Source organism: Sebastes fasciatus, chromosome 7 (assembly GCF_043250625.1).
Source record: "Sebastes fasciatus isolate fSebFas1 chromosome 7, fSebFas1.pri, whole genome shotgun sequence".
Classification (NCBI taxonomy): Eukaryota; Metazoa; Chordata; class Actinopteri; order Perciformes; family Sebastidae; genus Sebastes; species Sebastes fasciatus.
The window spans coordinates 24941029-24967281 of NC_133801.1; the positions used below are offsets into that span (position 1 = coordinate 24941029).

Genomic DNA, 26253 nt, shown 5'->3' on the forward strand with positions numbered 1-26253 from the left:
CAGTACATGGGTATAACGCTCCGTTAACAGAGGTTCCATTGATTACATTATCGTGTGTTCAAGTTTGTTTATTTAAATGCAAAATGGTAATAAAATATTTTGTCGCTAAAATCGTGATTATCATTTTGGCCATAATAGTGCAGCCCTAAAAAAAGGTACAATTAACCAATCATTAATGCCACTAAGTAAATACTAATATGTTAACTGGAAACACTCAAGGCCACAGTCATCTGTAATTAGAGTTTCTCCAAAGGACTGAGAAAGCATCATTAAAATATTTCAGTGTCAAGAACAGCTTTTTCAAAATTGGTACGCAATCAAGATACCTCAATGCTGAGTGGTACCTTGAGCTTTAAAAAACCTCTAATAACGTTTCTAACATTTGCTAAAGAAATAAACAAGAAAAACAACTTATTCAAAAAGAGAACATCTCCTGAAAGCACAATGAAAGTCAATTATTTCCTCTCTTTTCTCCGAGCACTGTCCATTGTGTTAGTACGTGAAAGGCATTCGACCCCAATTAACTTCCAAAAAACAGGACAATTGATACTCCGTGTCATTTTGGATAAATAAAGAAGTGCTTTAATGTGGTAAATGACAGCAACAAAATAAGAGAAAATCATCCTGTTCCAACGCCAGCAGCCACTGGCTTTTTTTTATCATTGTTTTGATTTACCAACAAAAACAACCCAAACATCAACCTCTGCTGCTTTTTCAAAAAAAGGAGGTGCAATTAATCAAGTAAATACCTCTTCAATTAGTGTGTGTGACTGACCGGGGCTGCCAACGGTGGAAAGGTGACAGAAGAACTTGTTTTTAGCCTTTACAAATGCGGTGTCAAGCCAACAGGAGGAGGGGGTGACCACATGCTGTCAGAGAGGGCACGGGAGCAATGTGGAAACTTGAGATTGTGACACAAAGACTTTGTGACAGGCACAATTAATTGCAACAGACTTTGGTTAGGGGGGGAGTGGTGGTGTTGAGAGGCCTGACCCCCGTGCCCCCGTGTACGGGATGTCTCAGAGGGGTTGAGGACGGCCTTGGTTCAGCTTCTTTTGTCAGTACCGGGCCTCATCACACGCCATGCTAAGGAGGAGCAAAGGCCTCCATATAGCCCAGGGTCAAACCTTTCCTCCTGAACAGCAGGAAGCTAATGCCACGAGAAGCCCTTCTCCTGACAGGGGGCTAATGGTTACAGTCAGGATTGGGGGTTTGGAATTTAAGAGGAAAAAAAGAGATAGATGGGGCTGCTTAAGCTGCATTGGAAGGTCTCCAGGTGATAGAATAGCTGAAGTGGCTACACTAAAAGAGGCATAATGGGAAGCAATAAGCCATTCACTGTGACTGGGAATCCTGCAGTTGTGGCCATATCAGAAAGAATTATGAGGGCACCAGAAGTAGGACGGGGTCACTCACAGCCTCGGGCAGCAGACACGCACGCAGCTTAACCAATGCATAGAAATCCTTGAAATTACTCATTCACCAAAACGTATTTTTCACTTAATTGACACTTAAAGATAGAGCTGGGAGATAAATCGATTCTATCAATCAATTTGAATTAATGGTTTAGGACGATGTTTAGAGATGAAAATTGATTTTCTCTTTAACTTGAGTAAATACGGTACGGAACCGCCTCCACTTCCCCGAGCTGCTGTAGTTCATGGGAAACGCGATGCGAGGGTTTTCTTCAGCGTCTAACCTCGAGCAGAGCACCGTTTGCTGTAAAGTTTGTAGAACCTAAAAGCAGCATTACTAATTTATTCCAGCATCTGGCCGTTGTCCTGGGTACTGAAACGCAGCGGAGGAGATTGAAAGTCAGTCCAAATAAAGCCAGGTATTTTATTTTATGTTGGCATAGGCTACAGTCTATTTATTTATTACTTTGTTTATAGGACAACATATGAACAAATACCTTTTTATTGGCTTTCGCTGTAATTTATCTGATGTGATTATTGCTCATTTTGTCGCCGTTTTCATTTCAATAGAAAGGAAAATCTTTGACCTCCGATTTTTACCCTCATCTCTCATTAAACAATATTAGCAAAGTAAAGTACAATATAAGTAAATAATGAGGAAAGACAGTGTGTTGTTGTCGTCTCCCCTCCCAAAGTCGTGTTAATGCACAGGCTTAGCGGGGCTCAAGCCCGATGACCGCAACAGGATGCTCCGCGCGTAAAGACGCAACGGCAGCAGGGGTTTTTAGTCTGACACAGCCTGCCACGAGAGGAAAAAAACCTTTTCTAGCAGCTGTATATCTGACTGAGATCTGTTTCTCTTACTGACTGACTGACCGAGTGAAGGGTGAGAGGCGACGGACGCTTGTAAAGAGAAGGAGGTTCTCTCCCTCTCTCTCATATGCACGCATTATGTGTGAGAGAGAGAGCCCTAGTGTTTTGTAGGCCTAGTTTGTTTTTAAGAGAAAAAAAGATTGGATGTGGTGTGTGAAAGGAAAAAAAAATAAGACTGCTATTCTGGTTTAATCCATGTATTTTTGTATTTCCCTTTCTTTTCCAAGAAATTATGGGCTCTCAAGTCTTCTTTGAGCTTCCAAACAGAACAACAGAACAAATCTGTTCTTCTTGTGTCTCTTGGTGCCCTATCATAATCGCTCGCATCTATTAATTGTCCTGTAGTCTTAATGGGATATTTTCATCATACTGTGATGATTACTAATGTGCATAGCATGTTAAATTATGTTAAATTACACAAGTTAAGATCTCTGCACAGGTCACACTATGAGCTCTAGACAATTTATACACTTCTGTGAGCACCATTTCCCTCAACAGTAGAAATGAAAAAGGGAAAATTAAAGAACACATATTACTTTACTTATCTGTGGGCAGTAATTTCATTACAGAGGGCAAAGAATAGAGCCTATGTAATCAATACCAGAGATAAGAGTGACTTTCACCATGAACATACACACCAAGACTGTGAAAGGACACCCACAATACAGTGGTTATTAATGAGGAGATGATCGGGATCTGATTTTAAGCACACACATCTGGTGGTGCAGTGATTTTATGAAGATTTATCACGCTGACTCTCAGCTAAACGTACCTTTGCAAAGCATAGCTACAAGTGACAAGGTTACACTACAGCCAGACTATAGAGACATGCATTGTGTACTGTGGGTTTTTTAAATTTGCTGCTTGACTGTGAGCACTTTCATATTTATTGTTTGGGATTCAACACCAGTCTTTTCAGTTTGTCCTTGAATATCTTCAAAGAATCATCCTTGAATAACAATATGTACTGTATGGGGGTTACCAATGCTTCAGTGTTTGAGTGCATCAAGGCAAAGCTGAGCATGTGTATACCTTGTCTCCGTGTCCCAAGTGCTCCGTCTTAACGTCAGACAGAGTCTTCCAGTTGGTGAGTCCTCCCCCGCCGCCTTTCGACTCTGTCAGAGACTGTCCATCCATGGCATGACCCTCCTTGTCAAACCTATGTGAAAGAAAACCAATACCAGACACAGTCAACCAAGTGTAGCTGTAGGACTGCAACGAATGATTATACTCTTTATACATTAATGTGTCAAGTATTTAATTAATAGTCTAGTCCATAAAATGTTGGAAAATAGGAAAAATAAATAAATAAAAATCACATAATCACATGACATCAAAATATCACCAAGCTGGCACTTCACATATTGTTTATTTTATCTGACTGACAGTCCAAAACCAAGATTTTAGCGTCTGACGGCCTAGTTTTTGCGGTGTGTACCGCTTTTGTCTGCTCTATTCTGTCCGTGTCTGAGGCTTTTCGGACAATTCAGCACGTTTAATCAGCGGCGGAGCTCATCAGAGAGAGAAATCACTCTGATTGGCTGTTCAGCTTAAATGCATCAGTGCACGAGAAGAGAAACAGAAAAGAGGAAAGCAAGCCAACGAGTGGAGTCAAGAAGGCAAACACAGAAGGCTCTTCTCATTTTTACAATTCATCTCATCTGATCGTTCCAATACACGGGTATTTTCACAATGACATGGCCATCTGGAATGAAGCTAAGTGGTTAAGTGAGAGTGGTGTGAAAATGGTCGGCAAACACCGTTTTGTTTCATCTATGTATCATATCAACGGCTTGTATATCCGCCGTCCTCGGTCTACCAATTTCCCCTTTTGAATGACAAATACAGACTACCGCGACCTGCTGGTGTGGAGTCATTTCCTCTCACGTAGGTGCAGAACGTATGTGGTAACTGGCCGTCGGTTTGACTTTGGGGTGTGTTCAACTACAACTTTTTGGCCGAGACAAAGGCGGCGTGAGGTGACGCAACGGTCGGCCTTCATCGCCGCTAGTTCTTTAATGTTGGGTCGGTGTGTCTGGGCCTTAAGATCTAAACGACTGATTAGTTGACTAATCGACTAAGAGGGAGCAGCCCTACTAAATAGCTACCAATTCATTTTCTTTCAAGTGACTAATCCATTAATCAAGTTATGATTTCTACTCTGTATAGTGTAGTAAAAAAAAAAAAATCATATAGTACATCACCACATGTATCTAGATAAAAATACATTTAAGAAAGCTGTATTTCTACTTGAGATATTCATAGTGTTGGAATGCCGAGGCCTTCTATTGGACTGCAGCTTTATTCATTTTAATACATCCAAATCAAAGCACCAGACAATGCTCTGCTGTTCACATGGCTGTCAACAGACTGCAGGCTGTCCATTTAACAGTTAGCTTTAAAAGAAAAAAAAAATCTTGTTCCAGGCAGAGCATTCATTTGTGTTTGTCAAAGCAAGGATGGCTCAGCTGAGAGCAAGGCAGGCTGAGAGGGCTTGTGAAATGAATCAACAGCAGAGGGACAGATGAGCTGGCCAGGGTCAGGGCTGTTACGGTGCTATCAGAAACCCATTTTCGCCCAATGTTCCCGGTAATACAGGGAAGACAATAGGAAGGAGAAGAGCAAAGGCGGGGTAGAAGGAGAAGAAAGATGGGTGGAGGTAAAATGCATTTGTGGGGGGAAAAAAAAATAAGAGTTTAAAATGGTCACAGAGATCAATAGAGCTTACTAATCTGTTAGCCAAGAGGCAGAGCAGCGCACAATGGGGCGGCCGGGTTGTAAATACAGCGAGAGCGTGCTTTGCTCCTGGAGGCATGACTAATTGAAAATATCCCCATTAACAGTTCAGTCCGTGGCCAGAGCAACGCTCAGGCTGCCAATTTCCCACATTGACAAATGTGAGCAATTCTATATGGTGGCACCAGATTCCTCACAAGTGTACCTGCACTGCTTCGCTTTAATTGTTCCTGCATCCAGTTAGGAACTAGCAAAAAATATATTCTGACAAATCACATCGGAAAAAAATGGGGATACCGTTTTCTGTCATGGCTCAACGTCTGTCCTAAGACGGATACAGTATGGCCTACAGAGGAGAAAGCTATGTTGTAGTGGCAACATAGCTGAGATGATTAAAAATGCATTACACTTTAAAAAAGGTAAGACTGCAGAGTAGAAAAGGCTGCACAGTGTTACATGGCTGCTCTGGACATCTGATTCCACAGGTACCCAAAAGGACTGTACGCACTCAAGATACCAACATGACAGTAGGGATGTCACGAGAACCGATACTTCTGTACCAATTCAATGCCAAAATTCTGAAAACGTGACGGTACTCATTCACCGGCAAGGGTCGAGACTAACGACGTCCGTTGTCGATAGAAAAATGTGTTTGGGTTGCAGTAAACCCAAACACGTTCTCACCCCAACTCGTCATATACTGACGCTTTGTCAGACCCCTTGGCGTCACTCTTTTCTGTCAAAGTAAACAATTGCTTAATGTTGTCAAGTAAACAAAAACACGTGCTTAAGTTCAGGCGATTAAACCACTATAGTTAGGTTTAGGAAAAAACAACATTGTTGGGCTTGATCAAATATAACAAATGACACTGAACGTTGTTAACACGGGACATGAGCAATCAGCTGATTGTGACGTGATGCACGGGACACGAACGAGCGGTCTACTGGATGAAAGCCTTGTGTTTGTTGTCACAGAAATGGCCCAGTAGACAGCGTGATGGAGGAGACAAAAAGAGGACAAATTAGACCTTGCTGAAAATGTGCAACAGTCAACTGAAAGCAGGCAGATCCCAGCTTAGAGCAGCGTGGCGACAGCGTAAGACAAACTATCTGCAGGAACACCGAGATAGATGACTGGAGGGTTGGCAGAGAAGCATGTGCATGCCGTAGACATGTCAAATGTCAGTGTGTCAATGAACGAGGACAGGATAGGAGTAGAGATGTGTCAGAGGAAGAGGCATGAAGGGGGACGATGGGAAAGTCTCAATAAGCAGTGTTCTCAGCTCTGGGCTAAGGCTCTAACGCCTGGACTGCGAGCGGCAAACACGCCACAAACACGATTACTCCATGTTGTGTGTGACATGGTGTTAGCCACTTCATCTGAAGAGGAAGTTTCCTTTAGTGTTTTCTTTCTCCTTATAATGGACAGATCACACAGGCTACATGTGTAACAAAAAAACATTTTGTGTAAGAGAACACAGTAGAGTACAAAGAGCAAGAATACAGCAATCTAGGTTTACATGTCATTCCTACACCCTAGGACAGTTCTGCACGCACCAGTAGACTCTCCCCAGTGTGTCACAATAGTTGAATTTTAATGAGTTTGTCCTATACAGAGCTCCACAGTGCAAGTATATCATGGAAAAACAGAACAGAAAGTTATTGCTATGCTGCAGTATTTTTCTGGTAAAACTGGATTTAAATAGTGCACTAAGCCAAACTGAACATCCTCCTGACCTGTTCCTCTGCTGTGTTTTATGAATAAAGGATATCATATTGGACAAGTTATTAATCTCACTAAGGCTAAGACAGTTTGATAACCCCTCTGTAAATTCTTAAATATAAAATGTGGCTTCCATTACAGTATTTTAAGTTGCAAATGCACTGAATTTATAATCTATGCCTTGCTGATATATGTACAGTAGCCAAATAATCTGTCTATAGAAAGTCAAAAGTAGGGCTGCAACTATTAATTATTTCTAATATCAATTCATTTGACCATTATTTTCTCGATCAATTAATAATCTTTTGTCTATAAAATGTCCGAAAATAATGAAAATGTCCATTATAATTTCCCAGAACCCGGCCTAAAGTATTCAAAGTGCTTATTTTGTTAAACCCAATCTCAGAACCCACTGGGTGTCGGGTCTGATGACAGATAACCCTCTTGGGGGCAAAGGGCTATATTTCTGGGGTTCCGTTGTAGCCAGCGGATAGCCGGGTCAAGACGTCCTTTTCCAATTAGCAACTTGAGATGCAAGACTGGAGTTGAGAGACGACGTGTACAACCGGATTGTTTCACAAGTAGCCAGTTTACAAGCTAATTTTAAACCAATAACAAGCTGAATCATTGTCAGACGATAGCCGATGGGTTCTGAGATTGCATTTCAGCCAATGCGTTCTGCCTCTTTCGCTCTCCGCATCGACTGTTACCCGCATTCATCGAAAGCCTGCTCGAATGTGATTGGTCAATACTACTCTGACCACAAATGGAAACCAGAAAGCTTCCATTGCCTACAGATTCTACATGTGAATGCATAATCTGTTATAGAGATTATGTCCAAAAACAACAGTCTAAAACCTAAAGATATTCAGTTTACTATCCTACATTACAAAGAAAAGCAACAAATCCTCCCATCTGAGAAGCCGCAACCGGAAAATAGTTTGGCATTTTTGCTGTATCGACTAAACACTTAATTCAACAAAACATAATGTAACTTAGTGCTATTTAAATGTCAGCTCTGTATGCCACTGAGCAGATCCAGAAACTCATCTGGGGGTTGGCCCTGGTTCAAGGCTACTTTGAGTAGTGACTGAAATGAGCGAGAGAATACCACCAAGAGAAGGATTCCTCACTTTGTCACAGACTTGCAGGGTCTTTCCTTCACAGAGAAAATGTTGGCACCCCCCAAAGAGGTTTTTTAGCAAGCAACAAAGGAAAGTCTTCTTGGCCAAAGTTGCAAGAATTCAGTAAAATAACAGCATTCCTCTCAGAATGTGCTTTAAGAAATGTAACAGCCACTTCATTAATGGCTAAAACTAGAAACCAGCACAAAAAGTAGCATTTGCATTTTGGAACAAAGCAGCAAACTTTAACTACTCAGTCCAGCACTCGGGACTAGAGAGGCGTGATGGGAAACGTGGGCCGTCCCTTTCAGCACTGGCAGAGTGTGCATCTCACCTGAGCAGATGGTGGTGGGGAGTCAGCGGTGTCTTTGCGGTAATTTGCTAACTAGTTTGTGAAATACATTGCTGGAAAGTTAAACAATGGCCCCATCATTTTTACCTTTTCAATATAACTCTAATATAATCCAGTCCCTTTCAACCGGCATGTCACTCATGCTTGTCACATCCGTTTGCTGTGTTAGCGAGGTAACTACCCAGCTATAGTTTGTCAGTTCAGTCGGTCAGGCGCGCCATGTGTCTTGCTCATGCTGACTGCGCGCAGGTCGCTTATGCCTGACTTCCATCAACATGCTGGCCGCGCCACAAGGGGAATGAACACTGTGGATCATATGTATGACATTTTTTAACTAATAAAAAGGCATCGGCCATAAAATTCAAGTATCAGCCGGGCTTTATAACGCAGACTCATTGCCTTTTCAAAAAACAAAGGGGGACCATGCTTTATCATTTTAGCTCCAACCCTAAGGAATTGCCTCCCCCTCACTGTCAGGTTTAGCTGAGTCTGTACCAAATTTATAAAACTTTTAAAAATCCACTTTTATAGGCTGGCATTTGTTGCTTGTAAATCCTTTGGTTTTATTTGTATTTGAATTCATTTTTTTTAATATTATATTTCTTTTATTGTTGAGTATCTGCTCTCATTTTATAAATTGTATAAGTTTTCTTGCTGTGTACTATTATGTATTTTATTATAAACTGTGAAGCACTTTGTAACTGCCGTTTTGAAAAGTGCTATATAAATAAAGTGTATTATTATTATTACTGTCAAGCGTATTCACCGCCCCCCAAAGGATCATTCTGAGCCAGAAAAAAACCTGCACTTGTTACCAAATGTGGTTTGAAACATTCAATTCAGCTAATAACTCAACACCAGTAAATCTGCCACTTTTATTTTTTTTTTAATTAATACCATATGGGGAAACGTTTGGGTAAAATAACAGTCAATTAAATACTAAGACATCATGTTTATAAGACTACTGTGTTAAAAGCTTGTTTGCTTCTGGGCTGAAATAATTACTGCCACAACTATATGCTGTGGCCTGTACATGTGGAAATACTGGAAACATGATAAGGAGGACAGAGAAAACGTCAGCTTGGACTTGTGTGACTAAATGGGTCCGTGGTGAATGTCTGAGGTTGACAGAATCAAGCACTGAGAATGAACACGACAAAGTGCAGTATGGAAAAAGGCAGCGTGACCATCTCTAAATGTGCTGTTGCCACCTAATGGACAACTGCATCTTCACAGTTAGATGGATATAAAAAAAAGTGTGAATGTGAAGATTTTTACACTGATAGAGGAAACTTAGTGTCGGTTTAATGTCAAGTTGGCAACCTGTGTCGATAAATCTCAAAAAGAGGGTGAGGGCATAGAGCACATGCACGCTAACAACGCACTGAGACCCCAGATTAACCCAAGATCAAGATAATTAGTGCATAGTGCCGAATTCTTATTAATGTGCTTACGTTGGAAAGTGCTGAGTGGCACCACTAATACTCTGCACGAGTTTAAGTCAATAGCCCACCAAGGATAGACTATTCATTTGAGGAAGTCCCAAAGGGCTGCACCAAAACACAATCAAATTAAGACGCTTGTGCACGAGTAAAACAATGATGCTTCAGCAGCCTTGGCTGTACAGTAAAGGTCTATCTTTTGTTCGGCTGTGGGAGAAAAATATTTGGGTTCTCCTCCCGTGCAAGATTAAAACAATTAATCATCAAAAGATTCATTCAGAGTTTAATTGATTTGCTCCCGTCTTCTGTTTTCCATAATTCACATCTCGGCTTACAGAATCATCATTAAGGGACACACTTGTGGACGGCTCCCATCCTGAGACCCGGACTTATCGGCAGCACAACAAAACACGCATTATGTATTCAACAGCTGGCAGTCCTCTAGTGAAAACACCCGCTAAACAACTTATTTGTCATCATCACCGGATATCATTACTGTAATGCAGCCTTAAAATAAAAGATAAACAACTATTCTCTCCATCCTGTTCACAGCAGGAGGCCGGCTGGGACACACAGCTCTCAGACTCAGATCCGCTGCTTAACGATCTCGTCTTCGCCCGCCATGGTTCTCACTTGGATGGAGAGTAATGAATCAGGCCTGGCCTCCTTTCATCTGTGACTTTTAAACCGTTCATTAGCGGATGCCGGCGAAACATGCAGGAACCCATTGTCCAAAGAGGACCCGCATGGGCCAACTGCTATTCTGCGGCGAACAAAGCAACAGAAGAATTTAAGGATCATTATCTCCGGCTGTCCAAGTGAGAAAGTGACTGGAGAACGTGGGGAGCATCCTTCTGTCATTAAACAGAAGAAGAGGTATTAAAAGCCTATGCTCCTGCAGGGAGGTGGAAGTGTGATTCAGGAATTAATGGCGTTGAGGTAAAAGAAAGCAGAAAGACCCAGGAGCGGTCCTGATAATAGAGCGCATTCTATCACGACACAAACATAAAATAATCCCATCACAAACAAACTTAGCGGCGGTTCACAGTAGTTGGCATTTGGAGAAATGAAATAAAATAATATATTCAGAGAAGCCAGAGGCTGCTGCTTAAACTATCAAGAAATTACTATGAGCCAAGACACCTGATTAAAAGAGGCCCATTTGAGCATATTTTGTGGTTTTGCCTCTTTTCTCACCTGCAAAGTAAGAGTCACATTTCACTGCTCTGATTATGCAGATCGGGTCCTCTGATCATGTATAAATACCCACAGCCCCATTTTGTCAAGGCGGGGAAAAAAAAAGAGACTGCACTCGACTCGTCACGAAATAAATTTGAACTGTTTACTGTTTTTTATTCCTCAGTGTAGAGCAGAGCAGACACTATCGGGGAGGTAAATAAATGAAACTCTTTGGATGGAATCGATTGGATCTCCGCTCACAAATACAGACATTTGCTTTCAAGTCAAGAGAGGAGGGGCAAGTCCCGCCTGTTTAAGTAGGATCCATAAGGAGAGATCAATCAGGGTGTCACGACGCTGCAGCGAGGTTAAGTATCAACCCCCTACCGCGGTCTATGACAGCATCTGTCAATCATGTGTCAGCCTGTACCCCTTCATACAGCCACCTAACAACGAGTCCCTATAAAGCTAGTCATCGCACACCGACTAGGTGATGTCTTTGTTTGGAAAATAGATAACAAAAATGTCTTTTACCCCTCTGATAAAATACACAATTACAGTGCATGATTATTTTTGGTCATGTTGTGCACCAGGGAGAGGTAATAAATTAGAAAAATGTGGAATCGAGGAACTGCAACGTGAGCCCAATAAAAAGATGAAAGCTTTGAGTCTTAAACGTTTTTCTATTCCACTGTAAGAAAAGCCAACAGAAAAATCTTCAAGGAATAGTCACATGCCTACAACTCTGTATTTGGCTGTAGTACTTCTAATAAAATCAACTACAGTGCTCTATACATAACTACATGTACGCAGATAACCGCTCTGATTTTAAAAGATAAAGATAACTTGGCTAATTTCCACATAATTCAAGTGAAAACAAACATGAAAGAAGATGTGTACACACTTACACAACCACACACACACATGCACCAAAGGCAAAAGAAATGCTAAAATCAACATAATCACACAGAAATTAGTCTGGATTTCATTTTGTCTGGAAAGGCGATTAGAGGAGTAAAAAAACGCATTTCCACAGATTAAGTATGATTTCCATTTATATGTAATGCTTCATTGAGGCAACCCCCCCCACATTGTGGCTAATGGGGGAAAACTAATCTTGATAATGAGAATCAGAGCATGCACTCTTTGCAACCATTTAAATCCTTTGGAGTTGTTCAATTTCAACAGTAAATACTCGCATGCGAGAAGTGATCTTAGAGCGGGGTGAAAGAAATTCATACCTACTATGAAAGCACTTTGTCATGAGTATACAATTGCCTACGACACATGAGCTATTTTCTGCACAGCATTATCATGAATCTGTGAAGGATCACTTACCAGCCTCTGAGCTTATGGGCCTCAGGGATGTCTGGGTTGATCAGCAGGGTGCTGGCGAACGATGCATTGAGGGACCGGCCTCCAAAGTCGGAAACCTTCGCCCCCTTGATGGCTAGAATGGGCTGTCCAGTGGATTCAAACTTTTCTGCCTAAACAAGAGATAGGACAAAGGACAACAACATTAAAACTCTGTAATTTCTTGGTTTACCTTGCCAAGGGCGTGAGGTTGTTTTTTTTAAAGTTCAAACTCAGCTTCTGTATTAAGTCTATAATAAACTGTAACCATAATACAGACACTCCGACACAAAAAAACACAATATTTGATCCCGTGGCCATTACAGCATTCTATTATATTAGGCTTTTAATCTAGAGGCCGGGCTTCAAAATTGTCATTTTTACTATTTTCCACCAGATTGAGCCATTTTCTCATATTTGCCTTATGGGGCAAACACATACTATTTTCCTGGTTTCCACTAGGTTTATTGCTGCTGTGTTATGGAGCACTGCAGTGTTTGATGCAATGCATCAAAATCAATGTTGTTGCTAATCACTGACATATCCCAGACTGTGGAAAATTCCCCCTAGCATTTAGTATACAGAAAATAATTCAATTTAAAATAATCAAAAGTGGCATTATATACACAATTATCATCACGACTGAAGTTAGTTTAAAAAGTTTTAACTCAGTGAAAGTGGAAAGTAATAATACATAATGTTATGGCAGTTTTGTCCTTAAAGGACATCAGAGCAACATTTTTAAAGAGATACACAAGAATCTACAGAATCTAGTGGTGCTTTGATGTGACACATAAAGACAACATGCTGATGATTAGGAGGTACAATGTTTACCATGTTCAACAACTCAGTTTAGCATATTACGGTTTGCTAATTAGCAGTGAGCACAACGCTACAGCGGAGGCTGATGGGAATGTCATTTTGTATTACAGGTAAAGAATTTGACAAACTGAAATTTTGACCTGACGGTGACGAAAGATGAAAAGTCGAGGGATCACCAAAGTGCTTACACTTTATCCAGTGGGGAACATTGATGTCTAACGGCAAGCCATCCCATAGTTATTGAAATATTTCACTGAACTAGAGGAAAAGTCTAGGGCTAGTCAAAGTTTGTAGGATCCATCATCTGGGGACCATGAATCTTAATGTATCCAATGGTAAAGATATTTTCAGTCTGAACCAAAGAGGTGGACCAACTAAAAGACAGACCTACATAGCAAGTCCTAGAGCCTTGCCGCTTATAACTATGAACAAGGGATTGACGATTTTTTTTTCTGACCGATAGCCGACACTCATTAAAAGATTATTAACCGTTAATTGACATGATTAGTGCCTTGCATGCAGCGGTGCTGTGGAGTGCCAAACAAGCCGTGCAGCTGCAAAGATAAGCCGATGCACAAACAAAAGGTTAAATCCATCATTAATCGTCAGCTGTAGTGTATGCGCAAAACAGACAACTGAATCCCCAGTTCACCGGTCCGGGCTAGTTACTGTAGCAGCTACGATGCTGCGTGCATTGTTGTGGACACATGCAGCCACTTTCCCCGTAAGTCTCCACCACATTAATTAGTTTAACTGCGAGGTTATCAGTTGTGTGTCTGCCTGGCTACTCTGGCAGCCTGGCGTAACATTAGCGAGTGTCTGACAGACCGTGTGTGTGTGTGTGTGTGTGTGTGTGTGACGATGGTGAGTATGAAGTTAACAGTAACGTTATAGCTGTGACTGTAGCAGTGCAGTGTGTGTACAGTTGATTTGTCGGTGAATAAATGCTACAACTCCCCAAGATCCAAGCCAAGCTTCTGTGTCTTGCCAGCCACCTGCTGATTAAGGTGAAGGGGGTTAGCCCCTCAGTTAGCTCAGGCTCACTTAAGGTGGACTGTTAAGGTGGACTAGCTATTCTCCTTTAAGTAACAAGCCGCTCCCCTCTGAGTTTTGTTCAGCTTTTTATCTAATTTTTAATATCTCTTTTAACCATTTAACAGATTAATCGGTCGAAATTCGTATTGTCGGTTAAACATCCCTACTATGAACACATTTCTTACTAGTTGAGTTGTGACAAAACTGACAAATCGCTATAAAAAATATCATGTTTACTTGTTTTTCAGTTTTGTAGGTTTTCAGTGCTCTTTACTACAATAACCTGAGGACAACCACTGAGAAAAAAAAAAGCTACATCAGAGAGAGGAGGTGGGCAGCAGTGCAGCCTTCAGAGACGGGGAAAAATATCTCCACCACTTGCTTTTTGGCATTGCCATTGTTCTTTATAAACTATACATCTTGTGTGCCTCAGCAAAGTCCATGTGGAAAAGGGGTTTATGTGTCGAACAAAAACTAACGGGGAACACTGTGCTTCTTGTCAGGAGGAAAGAAATGGTGGCGAACTCAGCGCAGTCCCTCTGAGCCACGGGTAAAAATCAACTGCAGGAGCACAGTTACTTCATCAACCCCGTGACAGGGAGTTCAGTCAACGGGTTTTCAACCACGTCCACCTCCATTAAACACTGCACACATTGTTAAACGTCTTTAGTTCTCGGCAAACGCGCTGAACAACCTTTCTAATTAAAACCCATTTCTGACATAGTCTCACCAAAAAACGGAACATTATGAGCTTCACAAAGGCTTTTTGGTATTGTACGTACTCATGTCATTGTGTTCACCCCTGCATGTGTGATCTGGCTTCGGTTAAGCTTCAGTCATTTATACTAAATGGTTGTTCTCGGATGGTGATTAGCATTTGGAAGTGTTCCTGAGGAGAAAGCTTAGCCATTACAATAAGCATGTCTGTGCATTATAAAGTTGGTATTGATTTTCAACCACCCATTTAAAAAAGGTTCCAGACACAACTCCTGAACACCATTACACACGTTTTACCTCTCTCATCTAATGTCTATACTCACTTCCTCTCCCCACAGTGTGACGGACACCAGCTTCCCAGACTGGTCCATCAGATCAATGGTCCTCTTGGACACTTCTTTGCTGCTCTTAAGGGTGAGGCGGGTCACTTCGTTCACAGTTTTACACACTCCAATCACATCTGTAGGAGAAGACATGAATCAGTGCATTAGCAGCAGACACTGGATCTATTTTTTCTATTTCCTGACCTGCCTGATTCACAGTTAAGTTTGCATCATATAGACAATGACCACAATTTTCCAGAGAATTTCTCCCTATTGTTCCCAAATATACATATCATAAATATTGATTGTGGTGTTTACGCCCACAGGTCACTTCTAGGTCCCACGGTTTCCGGCACAAATTGGCTCATGGGAAATAAGCGATTCATTTGTTTCAAAATCAGGTTTGAGGTCGCTGGCCTGTGTGCCAGGCACTTGCATCCATAATGTAGGAGAATATCTATGAAAAAAGGCTTTAATTGTTTCTCCCAATGCACTCCGTCAAGCATACTTTGTTGACTAATGCAATCAAGCAGGACAGATTAGACGCAGAGCTATTCGTTTGTAAATGTGCAAGAGTAGCATCAACAACATTACTCATCATCTATAAACCCCCACTGAGTAAAAGGACTTTAAATACCATATATCAACCGTGATGAACAAAACTTAGCGTTTGATGCCGACTGGTGAGCGGGAGAGAAATTACTCAAATGGCAGTACAAGCCGCAGACTTCATTAAAACAATTACAAGCGGCAGACTCCTTATTATCACTTCATTTTACCTGTGACAGCAGGTTCTCATTTTCTCGTCGGCTCTGCCATAGGGCCCGAAGTCAATCTGCACTACAGGCTATTACTGTCATCAGTATTATTAATACCACTTTTATCTCTCTGCTCGTGTGCTGTAATTACCGCAACACTCACAGCATATCCGGCTCTACTTTTCTGCTGCTACGAACTCCATCCTCTGCTTAGGAAACCCTTATTATTGGGTGGGTGGCTTGGGAACACCTCAGTAGGAGTAGGGCTCTAAAGCTTCGGTTGGTTTGGTTGTGCTTTTTCGCAATATACCGGTGTTTAAGAGAATTATGATGTGTTTAGGCCTCATAGAGCCCAAGCCATCCATAAAGAAAAACAATTTGCCAAACATAAGCTACGCTAAGCTAAGCTAGTTTGTTGCACAGTAAATTCACCAATGGGCGCTCCCTTATGTTGCACGGTGTTTAACAACTCGGCTCTCCGTACATTAGTTCAGGGCACTAAATACATAAGACTACATCAAAACTAATGTCTCGTAAAATGGGCAAAATGTGGCCCCCATTCAAACAAAACACTAGACGGATCATCCCACAACAACAATGCAGCTTAGGAACAAAGTGAGCCTGCAGCTCTGCCCTGACGGGGTTTACACGGCCTGATTCGGAGTAATAGACCTGAGACAGTGTGTGGTAAGGTTTCCAAAGGTTTCTCAATAGCAAAGATCTGTCTCAAATACTGTTTTGGTCGAACTAGCTACTTGTAGGGCTGCATAATTAATCAAATATTAATCGCGATCACGATTTTGGCTTCCCACGATTAAATTAACATTACCGACTGCGATATGGACGCTTAAAATGCGTGCCCCACTCATAGAAAACTCTGCTGCATATCAAATCAAGCGCTTCCTACACAATGTGATCTCACAGAAATATGTGAAAATGACCACGGCCTCTTGATAGTGCATTACATAATTTTAACACATTCAGTGCCACCACTACGGCTGGTGTTTGTGTGTGTGTTTGAGAGAGAGAGACAACGAGAGGAGAAAAGAAGGTGGACTATTGCATGCAATGTTTCTGCAAGTTATTAATAACTTAGTCAGATGCTGCTTTGTCACTTTTTGACCAGCCCGACCCTGCGATATTTTCTAGCAAACTCACACGAACCCGCTGCTAGGAGATGCACTGTGAGTAAAGACCAGTCTTATTTTTGACGTAAAGATTTGTATATTAGCAGGAATGTAGCATAACATGGAAGTGAAAGCAGTGCTCCGTTTATTTAAATGTGAAAGTGCAATACAAATATTTTGTCCTTAAAAAAAATAATCAATAAATAATCGTGATCTCAATATTGATCAAAAATAATCGTGATCATTTTGGCCATAATTGTGCAGCCCGGCTGCTTGTATAAAATATTTGACACTTTAAGAAAGGACTTTGTTTAGGAGGTGGGGTCGGGTGGAAAGAATAAAAAGGGGCTCCAACTAAAAGGAAAAAATCCAATGTTTATATTCCTCCACCATATATTTAAACCTGTCAGGACTGTAGGCCAGATTTAATTACCATCTTACATAGGCTGCCTTTAAAATGTTTTATTCAGCTGTTCTTTGTGTTGCAACATTGTACTTGGAGGGTTTAAAGCTGACAGTTTCACTCATTTATTCAATCCACCGTCTCACTCTATAAATATCTAGAAACACCTTTAATTGCCAAAAGCCAAAAAGAGGCAACCTGAACAAAACTAATACTTCAAATGTCAGTAGGCATTTTCTAATGAAGACATCATGTTTGAGCAGAACACTGCTGCATTTCAGGGCTATGTATAGGGCTTTAGGTTTTTATTTTTGACAGTACGCCATGTCTTTCTATGTGTAGTTAGGGCTGCAGGCTGTTTTCGTCTCAGAATACAGGATGGAACATGAGATAAAGGTTAGAGTTGTCAGGGGATTTAACGACACAGGTTGGGTTGAGAAATACCCGTGTAGATCATTACTTGTGCTCCTTACCAACGATGGCATCTTTGTCTCTGTTCACCAGGTCACCGATGGAGATAAAGTCACACTGCAAGACTGGAACATCGGCGCAGTCTTCGCAGGGGATGATGCTGGACTCTCCATTGAGAGTCATCTCGTAGTCATTCTTCACCGATGTGTACTGCTTGTTGGCGATCTTCAGGGAGCACTTGGAGACGTAGTAGACCTGACCCCGTACAGATGGATGAGCCACGTGTTATTCAGAGATGTGGGGAGCATTACACCTGACTGAATGGTGCAAACAAGATACGACTTCAGACAGTCGGGGGGATCAACAAAGGCTGGCAGATGATCATAAGCCGCTTATTGTATGGGTACAGTGTAGCCAGATGACTCATTCACAGTCTCTGTAGTTTTAACTCACAAAAGTACTGGCAGCTGTGGATAGAACGGACTGCGGCCAAAATCTGTCTTTAACAGCACAGTGAAAGACAGTTTTGACAGATAATTAGAACATGCTGAGTCATTATCTGGAGGAACGTCTCACCTTGCCAACCTCGACAAGGCTGAAGAACTTGTCCACCTCTTGGTTGAAACCAGTCACTCGGATCTCTCCCTGTAATCAAATATGAAATGTGGTTAGTATATTAAAGTTTACGAGCGGACAGTACAGGATTCATGATCTTGTCGTTTATTTGAGGGCTGTCAATCTGTTAAAATATTTAATCGTAATTAATTGCAAATTTTGTATCTGTTCAAAATGTACCTTAAAGGGAGATTTGTTAAGTATTTAATGCTCTTATCAACATGGGAGTAGACAAATATGCTGCTTCATGCAAATGCATGTATATATTCATTATTGGAAATCAATTAACAACACAAAACAATGACAAATATTGTCCAGAAACCCTCACAGGTACTGCATTTAGCATACAAAATATGCTCAAATCCTAACACGGCAAACTGCAGCCCAACAGGCAACAACAGCTGTCAGTGTGTCAGTGTGCTGACTTGACTATGACTTGCCCCAAAACTGCATGTGATTATCATAAAGTGTGCATGTCTGTAAAGGGGAGACTCGTGGGTACCCATAGAACCCATTTTCATTCACATATCTTGAGGTCAGAGGTCAAGAAACCCCTTTGAAAATGGCCATGCCAGCTTTTCCTCGACAAAATTTTATATTAGCGCGTTATCCTGTTAACTTTGACAGCCCTAGTTTATTTACAAAGCGTAAAAAATTTAACAATAGAACCATAATAACAACTCACACTCTCATCCACCATCTCCATAGAGAAGAGTTTGCCATCGCCGCGACTGTTGCTCCATGTACGGATGCTGCTCTTGTTGGTTATACGGGCGCGGATGGTCCACCTGTCAGACAGAGATAAGTTTGAGGTTATTCATGTCAGTATTGTTAATTTAAGAGCACCTCGTGGACCGAGGATGTAACCCAACATACGCATGTATTTATTCATTAATTCATGCATTTACTCACCAACTCAACCTTTTAATAATCTATGCATGTTGCCTTACCGATTTTGCCTTTTTGAGGCCAAAACTGCTATTTGATAGTTTTAAAAATATAATAGTTTTTGTTCTTTGCATAATCAAACACTTTGATAAGGCTTCTTTTTTTTAAGAATCATGACCAAGATCTGTACTGAGCAGGATCATTTGCATTTTGCAGGACTTTTTAAAAGTTGAAAAATAAAGTTGCAGTGCTCACTAGTGGACAAACTATGTACACACTGACTTCAATCATAACGTTGGCATTTCTGTTCTGCAATCTGTTACTTATCAGCCAACATACTGTACACACCAATACTGATAGGTCTTCAATAAGGTCATACAGGCTGATATTATAGATCAATACATGGGTCTGGCTCTATACAGATGATGCAACAAAACAAATTCCACTGCTCCTTGCAATTATATAGTTGTCCATGATATTGTGCCGACCTTATGTTGTTATCAATGTCTAGCTTTAACATGCAACACTTCAAATAGTTCCGCTGGTGCTTAGTAGGTTTTTATTGCATTTATTTAAGGGCTGTCAATCGATTAAAATATTTAATATTTAAATATCTTGAGGTCAGAGGTCAAGGGACCCCTTTGAAAATGGCCATGACAGTATTTCCTCGCCAACATTTAAGTTTGGAGTGCCATTTAGCCTCTTTTGAGACAAGCTAGTAGGACATTGTAAGTTGGTACCAATGGATTCCTTATGTTTTCTAGTTTCATATACCAGTATCTTCACTGTAGCTTTAAAACTGAGCCCGCTACAACCTCCGAAAGATTGATTTGCGTTAAAGAAATTAGTGGCGTTAAAACAAATCTGCGTTAACGACTTATTATCGGGTTAACTTTGACAGCCCTAATTTATTATTTACACTGTTTTTTATTATAATAAATGTATGCAGTGATGTGTTGCTACGGTCTCAAACATAGCAAATATACTACATTTTGACATGACGTGACTGACTGGGGCATACACTCACTTGGACTGGTAGGGGTTGAGGCTGGCGATGGGCACAACTTTGGAGCCGCCCCCCGGAGTACTGGGCATAGCAGACGGGGCCTTTTTCCCAAAGTCTTTATTGAAAACTCTGTTCACTGTTGGAGGAATGAAGAGGGAAATAAATGATCCATGAAGAGCAGTGATGGAGAGAAGTCAAGAGAGAGGCACATACATTATTCATTGGAGACGAATTACAAAAAAATCCAATTTCTTTGGATTGCAACTGCTCGATCACAGTAATTATCTCACTTCAGGAGGGAAGTTTCATCAAAGAACAACCTAATGACTTAAAGTAAATTTACCACCGGTGGGGGCTCTCGAGTCGAGCGGGAGGAAAAGACTCCCAACAGGAAACAAAAATCTTGTCGAGCCAAGTTGGTGGAGAATGTGTGATCCAGCATTTTGGGCGAGAAGGATGATTCACATTTCACAGAATCAGGGCAGAGTGTGAAATGCTGTAACAAAGTGGAGCTGCTCTTCCCCAGGAGAGCTGTGCTGCCTGACTTTGAGATTTTCCGTTTGAACAAGCGCTGCACATTTGATTTGTGTGCGTCTCACGCGGAGGATTAGAGTTCAAAGTGTCCACTTAAGTCCTCCCACTTTGCCAACCGCTGCACTTCTGGTAATTAAGCCCCCAGATCAACCAGCGGCACACAGAGAAATGAACAATGACTGTGCTGATGAGGAGGGTGCTCGCCACAACTTCCATTCCCCACACGGCAGATTAGGGGGATGAATACCTGCTATGACACACACTAGAAGACAGCAAAAACCCCTCCGACAGCCGGATTGCACATCTCTCCTGCTCCAAGTTATTTGCGATGCTGTGATCCACCGCTTATTTTTGACATGAACAAATTTGAAAAATAAATCTGTTTGTTCATGGGGTTAAAATATACCCTCCAGGTAGTTGCTACGTGTTTGTTTGTGTATTCATACTGTGCATCCAAAAAAAGATAAGCACAATGACTGACAGGCAGAGACAGCCACCCATCAACACACGCTCTTGGTTGTTAAAGTTTATGATACCAAGCATTCACATGAAAAAAAGGGGGGCTCTGGAGAATTGGGAGTGTCAATAACACTTGTGAAAAGACTAGCCTGTGAAAACTCAAAATGAAAATGTTTCTCCACGGGGCTGTCAAAATTACTTGTGTCCTGTAAATCTGTGGGTCACCCAAATTATAGAGAGCAGCAGAGGAATGCTGCCATCTGGTGGTTGTTTATGAACCATTTGTGCAGTCTTTTCCACAAAATATAAATCCTGACATTTTCCCCCCCGTTTTCTTTCATGTTCAAGAGTTAAAATAAAAACTTGCTCACCTTCATTTTTATTTTGCTGCAGTAGCGGTGCGCGGTTTTCAGGGATTGGCGCCGACTGCGGGTCTTTTATCAGACCTGCGAGGAAGATTTGACATTAGTATTAGCCTGCAGTGACTCCATGACCCATTATGTATGACTGATGTATACATAAATATTAATCTCACTTCATAAACATATTCACTAACCACTCCTTCGAGACAAGCATTAATTAGTCAGTAGCAAATATTATTATGAAATGTGATTTGAAGGCTTACCCTCATTGTAAGGAGTAGGATTGCCTATTCTTCCAGCAACGTCTTCAGCTTGGTTGATGACTTCAATTTCCAAAATGATCACCACCCGCCTGTATTAAGACATCACCGTAAACCGCGGGAAATAGCATTGTATGCATTTAGTTTTGGAAGATAATTACTAAATATGCTCACTATTATCAACGCAACTATACAGACAGTGGGCAAAATCTTACGACGGCATATCAGAGCCATTGTAGGTAAAATGATGGTATTGCAAGAAAAAAAACGTTCCGGTAAAACATTGGAGTAGAAAACCGTGGTAATGAAAATACCGGGATACTGTATTTTTGTTTAGGAACCACATAGCTGCACTTTGCACGCCTCAACACACTTATTTGCCACTTTAATCTCAGAGGAAAATCCAAGTTTTTTACTCGTAAATTTATGACTTTACTTTCCGAAATTCTGAGTTTTTCCCCTGATTATTACCCCCCTCTCCCTGCTCCGTAATTATTTATTTAGTTTTACCTACAATGGTCCATCGTAAAATCTTGATATGAAGATAAGAAATGTACAAAAAAAACCTGCATACCGTTTATCCTTCAGTATATTTGTCACATGCTTCTTCAGAATGCAGACGCAGTTCGGGACCAGCATGTTGTCCTCGGCCATGTAGTTCAGCTGCGTTGAGAGCATGAAGGCTGCAAAAGGTGTGGAAAAGTGAGAAAAGAAAAATCAGACAGGCACTCCTGGTTCGTTCAACTAAGCGGTTCTTGAGAGTAACGGCTCCTAAGTCGAGTCAAACTTTATTTGTGTAGCACGTTTAAAAACAACCGCAGTTGACCAACGTGCTGAACAGACAGAAAACACAATGCACGACAATAAGAACAGAAGATAATAATAAGCACAATGTACACATAACAGTAAAACAATTGCAGCACAAAAGAAGATGAAGTCCAGGTGTCAAGCTCAACTCAGACTCCAAGGAGAAGAGGTCAGTCTTCAGCTGCAACTTGAAGTTTTCTGTAGTCTAAGCAGTTTTCATATGAATAGGTGAACGATTCCAGAGATTAGGCCACCGCAAAGGCTCGTTTGGCTTGTCTTTGTGCTTACTTCTTGGAGGAAAAAACAACCAGTCTTCAACCCCATCCTACATTCAGTGGCTAGTAAAAAAAAAAAAAAAAATGCCAACCACATTTTAATTAGATAATCTATATTAAGGAGATCTAAGAACCAGAACAATTTTTGAACCACTTTACTATTTGTTCATAAACAATCATAAAATGAAATCTTTAAATCAGTCACAACAATGTGGTAGAATAAATTATGCCACCATGTATTTAAAAAAAATAACAAAAACATACAAACTTACAGGACAGAGTGTGCTGTCCATCGCTCATCATCACCCGAAAGCGAGCAGGACCACTTCCTCCATCGAGCTTGCGAATGTTCTGAAAGGTTATATACAAGTGAAATGGTTCAATATATTCAAAAAAGGTTTGTCTTCTCAAATATAATGTCTGTCTACTCGTGTCATACTGCATCCTATAGCATTCATTTTGTTTAGTTTGATGTATGGTGCATTCAAAAAATTATTGCCTAAGTTAGTCCCTTGTCTGTCTTTTGTAAATAAAACCCCTAACTTATTATACAGTGAGCTGCATCATGTGTCCTGGAGTCTCTCCTGTTGTTAAACATGTGCATGGGCCTTAAAAGAGCTGCTAATTACTAATATTGTAGTATTTTTAATTAAAAGCTGGTGTCATGGTCTGAAATGTAGTTTCAGAAACGTTTCCACCCTGAAGATCCAACTTTGGTTTGTACAGTATAATGCTTCCTAAAGCTGATTTCAAACTGGTGTTGATCAAATGTAGGAGGAGACAAATCCAGATAAAGTGAAGTCAGTAGGTCAGCAGTGATGTAGTAGCTAAACAGTAACGTTATGAAAGACTGTGTGATCTTAGTTTGTGTTGTTACTCACCACACACTGAAGCACTGCGTCGTTGAAACCGCTGCCATTACCTAGAGCCTGAAAACACAAACATTCAATTAAGGAATATACTTAGATATATTTACTGTTGTTATTATATATATCTTTTCTTAATTGTTTTGTTATCACTATTATGCAGCCATATTATTTCTTTATATTAATCTTGTCTCTAGGTGGAGGCGTCAGATAAGCCCAGTGGGTTTTTTGCCTCTTCCTGCACTGTATATTATTCATTCATTCATTTTTTTGTTATGTTGTTTAGTCTTAAATTGTGCAAAAATAAATAAATAAAATAAATAAATAAAAAGGCCAACTGGCTAAGCTAGCTAAGTCATTAATTGTAAAATTAGATATATGACCATATATCGAAAACATTTCGAAAAACACCTTTTTTTCCAAATATAACTCGACATTATTATCTAATGTTGACCTTAGAGAGTTAAATGTCTTCTACGCTTGACAACAGTTTGTTTTCAGCTACAAACGTTAACGATGGTGCTACGGTTACATTAAGATAACTAACGTTACATTACAGTTAAGGTAAGTTAGCTCGGAGTGCAAACAAAGACTGCATTACAGACTGCACCAAACCATCTCTAACTTCAGTTGTTCGTGTTTTAGTCGTATTAGTTCTACTGAAAGTATGAACCTTACCTCAATAGCACCCTCTGAGAGCTTCGACATGTCTGCGAGGAGGTGATTTAGCTACACAAAATAAGAACTTTTACTCTAATGTTAGATAGACAGTCAGCTCTGTGTGCTTCTACCACTGTGACAGGACTTTGGTGAATTGTGTCGGTGGCGCCAACAGCTTGGAATAACGCGCCAACCAGTCGTCGTTACGTGCTGCTCCCGTTTCCGTTTCCGTTCACAGACCTGGGTTCAGTTTGCAGTCTGTCACCATAGCAACAAGCACTGTTAAAACTGACTGGAGACCAACTGCGTACATGTCAGCGCTAAATAATAACGTCATGACGTCAGGCGCGTACTGCGATGCATTCACAGCCAAGAGCAAAATGGGAGATTTCAGACTTCCACTGTAACTTGAGTGATCTCGCTGAGTTAGTTATGAAAAAAACCTTTTACTGTGGAAATATTATATTAGATATAGTGGGCAGTGAATTTATGTTAAAGATTAAAAAAATAATGGCTGTGTAAAAACAAATTTTACAAAAAATATATGAAGTGACTCCCATCTTTTTATTGCAGTCAAACAATATGACACCTATTTAATAAAACACTTGATTTGATATGATTTGAGCATATGTTGTATGCTAAATGCAGTAACTGTGAGGGTTTCTGGACAATATTTGTCATTGTTTTGTGTAGTTAATTGATTTCCAATAATACATATATACATACATTTGAAAAAAGCAAGCATATTTACCCACTCCCATGTTAACAAGAGTATTACATACTTGACAAATCTCCCTTTAAGGTACATTTTGAGCAGATTAGTGATTACTTTGCGATTAATCGTGATTAACTATGGACAATCGTGCGATTAATCACGATTAAATATTTTAATCGATTGACAGCCAGAATAAAATCTGATTATAATCACGTAGCATAATCCAAAGAGTGATTTAGAAGCGCCTTACAGTGACTCCTTGGCTGCAGAGACAGATCAACAAGAGTGTCAGACGAATGGCTGTCTAAAAACACATTTTACAAAAAAATATATGAAGTGACTCCAACTCCCATATTTTTTTTGCCGTCAAACAATATGACACCTGTGATGGAATTTTCCATCAATTCCTCTCTTATTGGTAGAAAGGTCAGAGTGTTTGTCAGAGTGTCCCTCTGTTGACATTATTGGGTTGGATTCCTGTCTAGAGGAGCCACCGTTATCTGTACAGCTGTGTCTGTAGTGGAGACCGTAGAGCCAGTCGCTAGGGCAACCAGGGTCAGAGATGCCAGAGGAACAAAGTAAGTCATAACATGATAAGGGGTAAGACACTGAGCACCAGGGAGGAAGGGCAGAGTTGTGAGGCCTTCACGCAGAGAGCATCTATTGTGGAGACCTGACAATTCTCCTTGATCAAGCTTCAATAAACCTTCTTTTGTAAGACATCATCAGCTCCGGACCTCTTCCTTCCAAAGATAACTTGTGTATCAATTATTCCATCACAACACCTATTTAATAAATCACTTGTTTAGTCACAGAGATAATAAGGAGAAAACTGGTGGGGTAGAACTTCCAAATACCTGTCAGTTACTTGCCAAAGTACATGAAAGGGTAATGCTATTAAGATGAAACCACACTTGCTAGTATTTGCATAAAAATTGCCACGCATGTATGTTAAATTGACACCAGCCTTTTACAAATGTCCTCTAGGTTTTATCTTTTTCCAGTTTCGCAAA

The 26253-nt window shown here is 40.7% G+C and overlaps 1 protein-coding gene across 1 annotated transcript in view; it reads right to left on the minus strand.

Annotated features, from left to right (window-relative positions):
• Positions 1 to 24709, minus strand: part of rpa1 (replication protein A1) — a 38312-nt gene extending 13603 nt beyond the window's left edge. The window contains exons 1-13 of the mRNA XM_074639892.1: positions 24544 to 24709; positions 23881 to 23928; positions 23272 to 23350; positions 22492 to 22600; positions 21921 to 22009; positions 21667 to 21741; positions 20324 to 20438; positions 19094 to 19196; positions 18370 to 18438; positions 17856 to 18048; positions 15095 to 15231; positions 12183 to 12331; positions 3321 to 3447 (exon numbers count right to left, since the gene is read on the minus strand). Coding sequence (XP_074495993.1) covers positions 3321 to 3447; positions 12183 to 12331; positions 15095 to 15231; positions 17856 to 18048; positions 18370 to 18438; positions 19094 to 19196; positions 20324 to 20438; positions 21667 to 21741; positions 21921 to 22009; positions 22492 to 22600; positions 23272 to 23350; positions 23881 to 23928; positions 24544 to 24573 — 1323 coding nt within the window. The 5' untranslated portion in view covers positions 24574 to 24709. The remainder of the gene's footprint in view (positions 1 to 3320; positions 3448 to 12182; positions 12332 to 15094; positions 15232 to 17855; positions 18049 to 18369; positions 18439 to 19093; positions 19197 to 20323; positions 20439 to 21666; positions 21742 to 21920; positions 22010 to 22491; positions 22601 to 23271; positions 23351 to 23880; positions 23929 to 24543) is intronic.
• Between the last annotated feature and the right edge of the window lie 1544 nt (positions 24710 to 26253).